Below are 13,292 nucleotides of genomic sequence, written 5' to 3'. Positions count from 1 at the left end.
TCAAACTAAAAACACCAGAAAGGCAGCTGGACTTCAAAGTTTACTTGGACTTTAAAGATTACTTGGAGTCAGGAAACGAAACCCAAAAAGAAACAAGATTTCTTCTCCTTGCTGTCTTTCTTTATACATTTATATTCTTTCTTTGCAGATTCACTTATTTCACAGAAAGATGGTTTTTACACAGTTTGTATAACCCACAATTCAAGATGTATAATCTTTAAGACTAAACTAAGTTGACTAAACTAAGTTCCCTTAGTTTTAATTCTAATCCTTATATTGACCAAGTTGAGTTAAGTTTACACCCTGATTCCATCAATGGTGGCCATAGTGTGAAGAGTCGCAAAATAAAAATGGAACAAGCACCTGCTCTGCCAGCCAGCAAGGACAATTAAGAGTCACTATGAGGAATGTGAACCCCTCAAAATGTGTCTTCTGTATATTGTCTTACTCAATGAACTAAAGGCGGAAACATCTAAAACAGAACTTCCTAAAGCATTTCTTCCCTTCTTCCATGCCTATTTTCTAATTTCTACAAGTTGTGTGAAATGTTTCTATGGATGAGATGAATGCTTTCCAAAAGAGAAGTTCAAGCTGTTGCTAAACGTTTTAATCTAGATTTCTTAGGATTTCGTGGAGGTTTTGAAAGTTAATTTCTAAGATTGGTATTTTGAGACAGATAACACTGCTTAGAGTATGAAGTGTCAGAATTGTCAGAAATAATCATAAAGTTCAATCCTAGCATTTTCAGGGAAATTTTGTTTCTGTATCTACTTGTATTATGGACTGACTTTTTTTCCTTTTCAAAGTGATAATACTCTGCATCATTGAAGTGACTGTCATCCTCATGCTGATCTTCCTCAGGAATCGAATCCGAGTGGCCATTATCCTGCTGAAGGAAGGAAGCAAGTAAGGCCCTTAATGTAGAAACTCAGCTAAAGTGTAGGAGTCAGTAAAAATCAGTCACTGTCCCTTGCATAAATGTCTTACCTGTTTTCCTTTTAAGAAGACTTTTAAAAGAAAGCATTTTCCATTCTGGAAAACTTGTCCAAGTTCACACTCTGCCACTTATTAGAAAAATCACCACTAACAAGTCCTTGAATATCCCCAAACCTCGATTATCATAGGGTAAAATAAGGGTAAAACCTATCTAGTGTTTGTATTAGCATTTTTTGAAAACCAAATATGTGTTTGTTAGGAGAATGACACATGTGAAAGTGATAAAATGCTATATAAAAGCTAGCTAGATTACATGTTATATTATTTTCATACTGGGTCATATGTTCATATTTATGGTTGAGATTATTTGCAAAACTTTAAATCACCATAATTCTATAAAGTCAATTATATGCTATTGCCACTTCTGTCTGAGTGACAAAATTTTCTAATAGACAGGACAATTGATTCTAGCAGCACCAGACTATACATTTCATATCTAAAGCTCATAATTTAGGAACACTTTATACCCAGAGCCATTTTCATTTTACTAAAGTTACAAAATAAGCACTAAATCTTTCATAAAATTCATGCCGAGAGATAATAACGCCTATAGTTTCCACACTGTTCCAAAAGGTCACTCAAGAATAATACTCCGGACTTTTTAATAATGCATGGCAGTAACCAGGAAAGCATTATTATAAAGCTAACAGCCCATGCTCTCTACTTAGTGTGATGGAAACTACATCGTTAATGATCAAGAACCAAATTATTTTTAACAGTCTTTAAGGATTATTTCAACAAAATTACCATATTATTTTATTATAATAGTGCCACCTGAAGCCAGTGGTTTAAATAGTTAACAAGCAGTTAGTTAAACTCTCTCTCCTTCCCACAATAACAGAAGCCCTATCATTAGCCACTGAAAACTACTGATTTTCTGGATTTATTTCTTAAGTAGTATGATATTGTGCAGTTCACTCTAACTTGCTCTGCTTGTTACACTTCTAAATGTGCATTTGTGTGAGTATATGTGTTTGTGTTAAACTTCCAGTAAAACTGCAACAGGTTGATAGTTTGCTCAGGGGATAATAAGGACTGAAATAAATAGGCATGAGAATACAGGGTAAACCTAAGGACACACAATAATTAATGGCAGCATATGGAGAAAAGAGAAAACAGTATAGCTTAAATAGTGAGAAGAAGGTAGCAAATACAAAATGAATCTAAGTGTCAATGCATTAGGAGTGATAAGATTTTCACCTTATTTCTCAGTGGCCATATGAAACAGTGTTGTGTTTATCCAGTGTCATATGCTGAAAGGTCATGTAACAAGTCATTAGAAGTAGTGCAATCAGATAGTGAACATTTCACAAGCCATGTCCTATTAGAAAATATCAAAGAAATTATTATCCTTGATAATTATATTTTCTAAAATTGCATTTTAGAAATTAAATTTTCATATATTTGTAATTTAAAAATACATGTAACTTCAAAGAGAAATTATATTTTCTAAAGGAAAAACGAATAAGGAATTACCTGAAGGGTTGCTATGTGGAAAAAATGGTAAAGTGGTCATTTCTTCCCCAGAAGTTAGAGGATATAAGTTACAAACAGGCAGATATGGAAGAAATTTCTAATACCTTGATAAGAAAATAGAATAAGCCATGTCATGCAAAAGTAAGTACGCATCACTCAACATGTTCACCAAAGGCTGGTGAACACATTCTGAAGATAGTATAGGGGATTACTGAATTAGTGGGGGATTCTCACAGTGTGACACATGATCTTCAAGGTCTTCTTCAATTTTGGAAGTCTAAGAATCTAAACAAAAGGAAGAAATGTCATGATAGCAATGTATCAAATCTTCATTGGTCAGACAGAAGTAACCAAAGGGAGGAAATCTGCGGAACTTTAGGCAGGAGTCGAACATGTGCATGGGAAAAATGCCTCAACTTACTTTTAAAAATAAATAAACAAAAATGTAAAACCAACTGAGAATATGCCACAATGATCACCAAAAAAGAGTCCATGGTTATTACCAGTTTTCTTTGAATTGATTCAGTCTAAAGCTTATTTCTAGTTTTAACAATCATTTTGAATTTCAACTATTTGTTTTATTTCAGAGCCATTGGATACATTCCTAGTACATTAGTTTATCCAGCTTTAACTTTCATTTTGCTCTCAATCTGCATTTGCTACTGGGTTGTGACAGCAGTGTATCCTTTGGTAACTGGCCTCTCTAAACCTCAGGTTCACAGGACTATTCATGAACCAGGAGTTTGTGTTCAGTGTTTTCTATCCCTGGGAAGATGAGAAATATCCTACAGAAATAACTAATTTTTTTCCCCAAGTTCTAAAAACATCTCAGTCTACCGATTGAATTTCCCCTCAAATAGTTCATATTACAGATTTATTTTATTTTGTCTCCACATATGATACTGCTCCTTAGCAATAAGCCAAGAAAGTGCCTACACATTTTACTGATTTTAAGGGGCCACTCAGTGTAGCTGGCCCACATAACATTAATCTAGGCCTGAAAAATAGATGAATATTATTAAAATATTCGGCATTTTGGAAGTTAATTTCTCATACACTTTTGAGTTATCTGTATTGTTTTCTTGTCCATTTCTTTTCAATCTACCAGCAATTAGTTTATCCTTAATGGAGTCTATTCAGTTTCTTGGCAACATCAGGGGTACCTGTATACAAAGTCATAACCCCAGAGGGGCACTGTATACATGAAAATCAAACCTGTGACCCAGAGGTAAGAAACTCATTTACTTGCTTCAGTTACTTACTTCAATACAGAAACTCTTTTATTTACTTACTTCAATATAGAATTCTGCTGCAGTTCATTTTGTAGTTGTTGTAGGAATTGTCCTGAAACAGAGATCCTATGCCCTGATGGAAACCACTATGTGCTGAAGGGGAGGGTGCATCAGGTTAGCAGGAGTATTGAAAACACTGGGCAGAATAGAGAGAAAGCACTGTATTTCCTGAGCTTGCCTGTCCTTCCACATACCCAAGACCATACAAAGTAGGTATGGTCAACAACACTGATAAATGTGAGATTAGAATAGGTGCAGATTATGAGCATTCAGTGGAAAATGAGACGTTTTCCAGAGCTCATTAAAGAATTATATAAAGTGATATGATAGAAAAATAGGGGAGTAATAGCAGGATATAATAGAGAAGAAACAGAACATGCAATTGGGGGAAGACGAAAAGACAGGGAAGTGTTCTCTTAGAGTGACATTTAATATTATGTTCTATGTTCTTTTTTTCTGAATGCAGATTTTTAATACAACTGAAATGGCCAAAGCTTGTCCTGGGGCTCTGTGTAGCTTTGCTTTCTATGGTGGAAAGAGCCTGTACCATCAATACATTCCTACCTTCCATGTATACAACTTATTTGTCTTTCTCTGGCTTATAAACTTTGTCATTGCATTGGGTCAGTGTGCCCTTGCTGGTGCATTTGCTACTTATTACTGGGCCATGAAAAAACCTGATGACATCCCACGATACCCACTTTTTACTTCATTTGGACGAGCCATACGGTAAGTTCCATGTTGAACCCTACACCTATCACCTCAGTTACATTTCATGTGCTTGTAATTCAGTCTTAGCTCATTAATTCAACTGGCAAGGTACAAATGAGGTCAAAGGTATGATTCAAGATTCATGGCTGCCCATTGGTTTTGTCTGGTTTCACAGCCACAGTTTTATAATACCTGCCCAAGCCAATTTCCTTCTAAATGCTGTAGGTTACTAGAGAAAGAAAGAGATAGAGGAGGACACCAAATGAAAGATTGAGGATTAACGTGGCTCTCCATTGAGCAGTTGAAACATCCTATTTTATGATGATAGACTATTGGTGTCATTTATGTTGATGAAAGGTGAGACAGATGTATATGGTTTAAAACCCTCTGTGGAGATCTTTATTAGTCTAAATAAGAGGGTGCAAAAGGCTCTTTGCTGTTAATCCTTATGCAGATACCTTTTAATTGTGAAAAATATTCAATTAGCATCCTTTTAAATAATAGTAAAGTTTTAACTTATTCTCATTTTATTTTTGTGCAGATATCACACAGGATCCCTAGCATTCGGATCTTTAATTATTGCATTAATTCAAATGTTTAAAATTATCTTAGAATACTTGGACCACCGTCTTAAACGTAAGATTTCAGAATTTATCTCAGATGTCCTGGCTTTTGTGAAGAGAATAAATTGTGTCAGGGATTGGGGGAGACCTGATGATTATAACTTGGACTAGGGTAGTAAGGATGGAAGGGCACGTTTGGGACCTATTCTGTTTTGAAGAAAAACCAGAGAGAACTTGCTGAAGGATTGGATATTAGTGGAAGGGAGGGGAGGGACAGTGGTGAAAAAAAGAGAGAAAAGGTATATGATTGGGAGACACAATCACCCATTCAACTGAAAAAAAAAAGGGGACTGAAACAGGGAGCCAGGTAATCTGGCTGGGCCAGTCCCACCCCCACAAAGACCAGCAATCTAAAACTCTCTGGACTGAGAGTTTCATAGCAAGCACCGCTGAACCCAGGATGGTCCAGCTCTGTGGGGGAAAGATGTCCACCATTACTGAGGCAATCTGCCATTACCGAGGCAGTCTGCCATTATTACAGAGACAGACCGCCATTACTGAGGCAGTTCTAACTATACCCCTATAAACAAAACTGCAAGGAAGTTCACACAGCAGCTGGGAAGAGCCCACGGCACCTCACAATGCCTCTTCTGGCAGACTGTGACTAGGCTACCTCCTCGCTAGGCAGGGCATCCCTGAAAAAAGGCAGCAACATGACAGAAACTTATAAATAAAGCCCTACCTTCCTGGGACAGATCACTTGGGAAAAAAAAGGTGGTTATGAGTTCTGCTGTGGCAGACTTAAATATACCTGCCCAGCAGCTCTGAACAGAACAACAGAGCTTACAGCTCAGCACTTGAGCTCCTGTAAAGGACACACTGTCTCCTCAAGCAGTTCCCTGGCCCCCATATATCCAAAGAAAGAGTCACCTCATAAAGGAGAGCTCAGACTGACATCTGGTGGATATCCTTCTGGGACAAAGATATTAGCAGAAGAAACTGGCAGCAACCCTTACTGTTCTGCAGCTGCTACAGGTGATCCCCAGGCAAGCAGGGTCTGCACTGGACCTCCAGCAGTCCTACAGCAGAGGGGCCTGACTATTAGAAGGAAAACTAAGACACAGAAAGTAATAACTTCACCATCAACAAACAGGACATCCACTCAGAGATCCCATCTGAAAGTCACCAACTACAAACACCACAGGTAAATGAATCCACAAAGATGGGAAGAAACTGGCACAAAAATGATGAAAACACCCAAAACCAGAACCCCTCTCCTCCTCCAAGGGATCACAACTACTCATCAGCAAGGGAACAAGGCTGGATGGAGAATGAGTCTGATGAATTGACAGAACAGGCTTCAGAAGGTGGGTAATAAGAAACTTTTCTGAGCTAAAAGAATGTGTTCTAACCCAATGCAAAGAAACTAAGAACCTTGAAAAAAGGTTTGATGAAATGCTAAAGAGAATAAACAGCTTAGAGAGGAATATAAGTAAATTGATGCTGCTGAAAAACACATGAGAACTTTGCGAAGCCTACACAAGTTTCAGTAGCCAAATTGACCAAGCAGAAGAAAGGTTATCAGAGATTGAAGATAAACTCAATGAAATAAAATGAGAAGACAAGATTAGAGAAAAAAGCATAAAAAGAAATGAACAAAGCCTCTAAGAAATATGGGATTATGTGAAAAGACCTAATCTACATTTGATAGGTATACCTGAATGTGATGGAGAGAATGACTCTAAGCTGGAAAACACTCTTCAGGATATTATCCAGGAAAACTTTTCCAACCTAGCAAAGCAGGCCAATATTCAATACCTGGAAATACAGAGAACACCACAAAGATATTCCTCAAGAAGAACAACCACAAGGCACATAATCATCAGATTCAACAGGGTTGAAATGAAGGAGAAAATGCTAAGGGCAGCCAGAGAGAAAGGTCATGTAACCCACAAAGGGAAGCCCATCAGACTCACAGCAGATCTCTCAGCAGAAACCCTACAAGCCAGAAGAGAGTGGGGACAAATATTCAACATGCTTAAAGAAAAGAAATTTCCACATAGAATTTCATATCCAGCCAAACTAAGTTTCATAAGTAAAGGAGAAATAAAATCCTTTTCAAACAAGCAATTACTCAGAGATTTCATCACCCCTAGCCCTGCTTTACAAGAGCTCTGGAAAGAAGCACTAAACATAGAAAGGAACAACCAGTACCAGCCACTGCAAAAACATGCCAAATGGTATAGAGCATTGACACAATGAAGAAACTGCATCAACTAACAGGCAGAACAAACAGCTAGCATCAAAATAGCAGGATCAAATTCACGCATAACTGTATTAACTCTAAATGTAAATAGGCTAAATGCCCCAATCAAAAGACACAGACTGGCAAATTGGATAAAAAGTCAAAACCCATCAGTGTGCTGTATCTAGGAAACCCATCTCACATGCAAGGATACACATAGGCTCAAAATAAAGGGAGAGAGGAAGATTTAACAAGCAAATGGAGAGCAAAAATAGCAGGAGTTGCAGTCCTAGTCTCTCATCAAGTAGTACTTCAACCAACAAAGATCAAAAGAGGCAAAGAAGGACATTACATAATGGTAAAAGGATCAAGGCAACAAGAAGAGCTAACAATCCTAAATATATACCCACCCAATACAGGAGCACCCAGATATACAAAGCAAGTTCTTAATGACTTATCCTACACAATAATAGTGGGAGACTTTAACACTCCATAGTCAATATTAGACAGAGCAATGAGACAGAAAATTAACAAGGATATCCAGGACTTGAACTCAGACCTGGAACAAGCAAACCTAATAGACATTTATAGAACTCTCCATCCCAAATCCACAGAATATACATTCTTCTCAGCACCACATCATACCTACTCTAAAATTGAGCACATAATTGGAAGTAAATCACTACTCAGCAAATGCAAAAGAATGGAAATCATAACAAACAGTCTCTCAGACCACAGTGCAATCAAGTTAGAACTCAGAATTCAGAAACTAACTCAGAACCACACAATTTCATGGAAACTGAACAACTGGCTCTTGAATGTTGACTGGATAAACAATGAAATGAAGGCAGAAATAAAGATATTTTTTGAAACCAATAAGAACGAAGATACAACATACCAGAATCTCTGGGACACATTTAAAACAGTGTCTAGAGGAAAATATATAGCAATAAATGCCCATATGAGAAGCAAGGAAAGATCTAAAGTCAACAACCCTATTGTCAAAATTGAATGAGCTAGAGGAGCAAGATCAAAAAAACTCAAAAGCTAGCAGAAGACAAGAAATAACTAAGATCAGAGCAGAACTGAAGGAGATAGAGACACAAAAAACTCTTCAAAAAATCAACAAATCCAGGAGCTGTTTTTTTGAAAAGATCAACAAAATAGACCACTAGCCAGATTAATAAAAAAGAAAAGAGAGAAGAATCAAATAGATGCAATAAAAAACAATAAAGGGGATATCACCACTGATCACACAGAAATACAAACTACCATCAGAGATTACTACAAACAACTCTATGCACATAAATCAGTAAACCTTGAAGAAAAGGATAAATTCCTGGACACAGGCACCCTCCCAAGCCTAAATCAGGAAGAAGTTGAAACCCTGAATAGACCAGTAACAAGGGCTGAAGTTGAAGCAGCAATTAATAGCCTACCTACCAAAAAAAGCCCAGGTCCAGATGGGTTCACAGCCGAATTCTACCAGACATACAAAGAGGAGCTGATACCACTCCTTCTGAAACTATTCCAAACAATCCAAAGAGAGGCAATCCTCCCCAAATCATTTTATGAGACCAACATCATCCTGATACCAAAACCTGGCAGAGACTCAACAAGAAAAGAAAACTTTAGGCCAATATCCATGATGAACATAGATGCAAAAATCTTCAACAAAATATTGGCAAACTGATTGCAACAGCATATCAAAAAGCTTATCCATCACAATCAACTAGGTTTCATCATGAGGATGCAAGGCTTGTTCAACATACGCAAGTCTATAAACATAATTCTCCACATAAACAGAACCAAAGAAAAAAAACCACATGATTATCTCAATAGATGCAGAGAAGGCTTTTGACAAAATTCAACAGCCTTTATGCTAAAAACTCTCAATAAACTAGGCATTGACAGAACGTATCTCAAAATAATAAAAGCTATTTATGACAGACCAACAGCCAATATGATACCGAATGGGCAAAAACTGGAAGTATTCCCTTTGAAATCGAGCACTAGACAAGGAATCCCTCTCTCACCACTCCTATTCAATATAGTATTGGAAGTTCTAGCCAGAGCAATTAGGCAAGAAAAAGAAATAAAGGGTATTCAATTAGGAAAGGAGGAAGTCGAATTGTCTCTATTTGCAGATGACATGATTATATATTTAGAAGACCCCATCGTCTTGGCCCAAAATCTCCTGAAACTAATAAGCAACTTCAGCAGAGTCTCAGGATACAAAATCAATGAGAAAAAATTACAATCATTCCTATACACCAATAACAGACAAACAGAGAGCCAAATCAAGAACGAACTGCCATTCACAATTGCTACAAAGAGAATAAAATACCTAGGAATACAACTAACAAAGGATGTAAAGGACCTCTTCAAGGAGAACTACAAACCACTGCTCAACAAAATAAGAGAGGACACAAACAGATGGAGAAACATTCCATGTTCATGGTTAGGAAGAATCAATATCATGAAAACGGCCATACTGCCCAAAGTAATTTATAGATTCAATGCTATCCCCATCAAGCTACCAATGACCTTCTTCACAGAACTGGAAAAAACCACCTTAAATTTCATATGGAACCAAAAGAGAGCCCTCATAGCCAAGTCAATTCTAAGCAAAAAGAACAAAGCTGGAGGCATCACACTACCTGACTTCAAACTATACTACAAGGCTACAGTAATCAAAACAGCATGGTACTGGTACCAAAACAGAGATATAGACCAATGGAACAGAACAGAGGCCTCGGAGGCAACACCACACATCTACAACCATCTGATCTTTAACAAACCTGACCAAAACAAGCAATGAGGAAAGGATTCCCTGTTTAATAAATGGTGTTGGGAAAACTGGCTAGCAATGTGCAGAAAGCAGAAACTGGACCCCTTCCTGACACCTTACACTAAAATTAACTCCAGATGGATTAAAGACTTAAACATAAGACCTAACACCATAAAAATCCTAGAAGAAAATCTAGGCAAAACCATTCAGGACATAGGCGTAGGCAAGGACTTCATGACTAAAACACCAAAAGCATTGGCAACAAAAGCCAAAATAGACAAATGGGACCTAATTAAACTCCAGAGCTTCTGCACAACAAAAGAAACAATCATTAGAGTAAATCAGCAACCAATAGAATGGGAAAAAATGTTTGCAATCTACCCATCTGACAAAGGGCTAATATCCAGAATCTACAAAGAGCTAAAACAGATTTACAAGAAAGAAACAAGCACATTCAAAAGTGGGCAAAGGACACGAACAGACCCTTTTCAAAAGAAGACATACATGAGGCCAACAAACATGAAAAAATGCTCATCATCACTGGTCATTAGAGAAATGCAAATCAAAACTACATTGAGATACCATCTCACTCCAGTTAGAACGGCGATCATTAAAAATCTGGAGAGAACAGATGCTGGAGAGGATGTGGAGAAATAGGAATATTTTTACACTGTTGGTGGGAGTGCAAATTAGTTCAACCATTGTGGAAGACAGTGTGGCGATTCCTCAAGGACCAAGAAATAGAAATTCCATTTCACCCAGGATTCCCATTACTGGGTATATATCCAAAGGATTATAAATCATTCTATTTTAAGGACACATGCACATGAATGTTCATTGCAGCACTGTTTACAATAGCAAAGACTTGGAACCAACCCAAATGCCCATCAATGATAGACTGGACAGGGAAAATGTGGCACATATATACCATGGAATACTATGCAGCCATAAAAAATGATGAGTTCCTGTCCTTTGTAGGGACATGGATGAACCTGGAAACCATCCTTCTCAGCAAACTGACACAAGAACAGAAAATCAAACACCACATGTTCTCACTTATAGGCAGCTGTTGAACAATGAGAACACATGGACACAGGGAGGGGAGCATCACACAGTGAGGTCTGTGGGGGGAACTAGGGAAGGGACAGTGGTGGGGGGGAATTGCGGAGGGATAACATGGGGAGAAATGCCAGATATAGGTGATGGGGAGGAAGGCAGCAAACCACATTGCCATGTATGTACCTATGCAATAATCCTGCATGTTCTTCACATGTACCCCAAAACCTAAAATGCAATAGAATATATATATATATATATTTTTAAAAAGATGCCTAATATCACTAGTCATTAGGGAAATGCAAATAAAAACCACAATGAGATACCACTCCATACACATTAGAATGGCTATTATATATATGAAACACACACACACACACACACACACACACACACAGGAAAAAAAAAGAAAATAACAACTTGGTAAAAATGTGGAGAAATTGGGACCCTTGTATATTGCTGGAGGGAATGCCAAATGGTGTAGTCACTGTAGAAAATGGTATGGCACTTTCTAAAAAAATTTAAAATATAATTTTATGTGACCCAGAAATCCTGCATCTAGATATATATGCAAAGAATTGAAAGCAGGAACTCAAACTGATACTTGTGCATCACTGTTCATAACAGCATTATTCAGAATAGCCAGAAGGTATAAACAACTCACATTCCTATCACCAAATGAATAAACAAAATTAGTCTTTTCATCTAATGATGCTGGGAAAATGGGAAAATATACAATGAAATATTCAACCTTAAAAAGGAAGGAAATGATGAACCTTGGCAACATCATGCTATGTGAAATAAGCAAGATATAAAAGGATAAATATTATATGATTCCTCTTATTTGAGGCACCTAGAAGAAGCAAATTTATACAGACAAAAAATATAATAGAGGTTACTAGGCACTGGGGGAAGAGGAGAATGAGGAGTTACTGTTGAAGGGCATAGAATTTCTACTTGAGATTTTAAAGTTCTGGAAATGGATAGCAGTGATGGTTGTACATTATAAATGTATTCAATGCCACCCAACTGTACGCTTAAAAATGGTTCAAATAGAAAATTTTATATTATGTATATTTTATGACAATACAAAATTTTAAATCTCATTCTAAATGTTGTATTATTATTTAGTTTGATTCATAAGGTTCAGCTGCAAATCATTAGTAGATTTAAATACCTTCTTCTCATAGGTACCCAGAACAAACTTTCTAAATTCCTACAATGCTGCCTGAGATGCTGTTTCTGGTGTTTGGAAAATGCAATAAAGTTTTTAAACAGAAATGCCTACATTATGGTAGGTAGACTATTTTTTATTTACTAAGCTGCTTCTTTGCAATCACAAACCTTATGTCTACATTGCCCTTTCTAAAGCACTTTTACATTACGCAGTTGAATTTATCACCATGCTGATAGAAGGACTGTGCATCCAATGCACAATTCAGGGATATGCTTCCCTAGTTGAGATAGTATCTGAACTATACTTTATTATTACCTTCAATATCTTTTTTGAGAGAAACAATTGGCAACTTTTAAGTGTGTTGGATAGAAAATGGTTTTGTGTGTCTTTGTCATAGTTTAGTGAGAAGAAAGCATGTTTAATCTCTGAAAAGAAAATACTTTCTAATTATGGAATTTATATAATTTTAAAGAAGGGTCTTACCCTTTTTATGAATCTGTGGCAAAATGTGTGAACATTAACAATGCTTGACAGAGTTTTACTTGTTTCCTATGCAAAATGGAAACTCCTAAGTGGTTTTTTAGCATATGGGATCCAGAAATATAATTCTTCTAAAACTTAGAAAGCTAAAGTATAACCTTATGACATTTGCTTATTATCATAGTAGCACAGGGTCTGGAAAAGCGATTGGAATAGTTATGGAGATTCAAATAGTCACTAATTTACCTCCAGTGAGAGTATTATGTTGAGCCTTTTAATCAGTAAATCAAGTGTAATGAATGGCATTGGGTTTCCTTAAGAGTAATTTTTTATGTAGAGACTACAATATTTAAACTTTTCAGCAATAAACTCTAGCCAAAACATTTTAAAGACAGAAGCTATTATCTGGAATTTGAGAAAAAGACCTGCCTCTATTTAAGGATGTCTAATTCCTCAGAGTTTGAGGGCATACAGCATCTGAAGCACACCTGATTGTCAGTGACCC

At 36.9% G+C, this 13,292-nt stretch overlaps 1 protein-coding gene across 5 annotated transcripts in view; it reads left to right on the top strand.

The window, feature by feature from the left end:
• SLC44A5 (solute carrier family 44 member 5) overlaps positions 1-13,292 on the top strand; it is a 471,551-nt gene that overhangs the window by 439,470 nt on the left and 18,789 nt on the right. For all 5 annotated transcript variants that reach the window (XM_064372514.1, XM_064372515.1, XM_064372516.1 and 2 more), the window contains 6 exons: positions 807-906; positions 3,060-3,152; positions 3,613-3,700; positions 4,231-4,493; positions 5,017-5,111; positions 12,321-12,424. In XM_064372514.1, coding sequence (XP_064228584.1) covers positions 807-906; positions 3,060-3,152; positions 3,613-3,700; positions 4,231-4,493; positions 5,017-5,111; positions 12,321-12,424 — 743 coding nt within the window. The remainder of the gene's footprint in view (positions 1-806; positions 907-3,059; positions 3,153-3,612; positions 3,701-4,230; positions 4,494-5,016; positions 5,112-12,320; positions 12,425-13,292) is intronic.

Source organism: Aotus nancymaae, unplaced genomic scaffold (genome assembly GCF_030222135.1).
Source record: "Aotus nancymaae isolate 86718 unplaced genomic scaffold, 86718_ANA_hifiasm-v0.15.2.pri h1tg000007l, whole genome shotgun sequence".
Classification (NCBI taxonomy): Eukaryota; Metazoa; Chordata; class Mammalia; order Primates; family Aotidae; genus Aotus; species Aotus nancymaae.
Note: the sequence above shows the minus strand (reverse complement) of the source record. Positions and strands in the feature narration are given on the sequence as shown.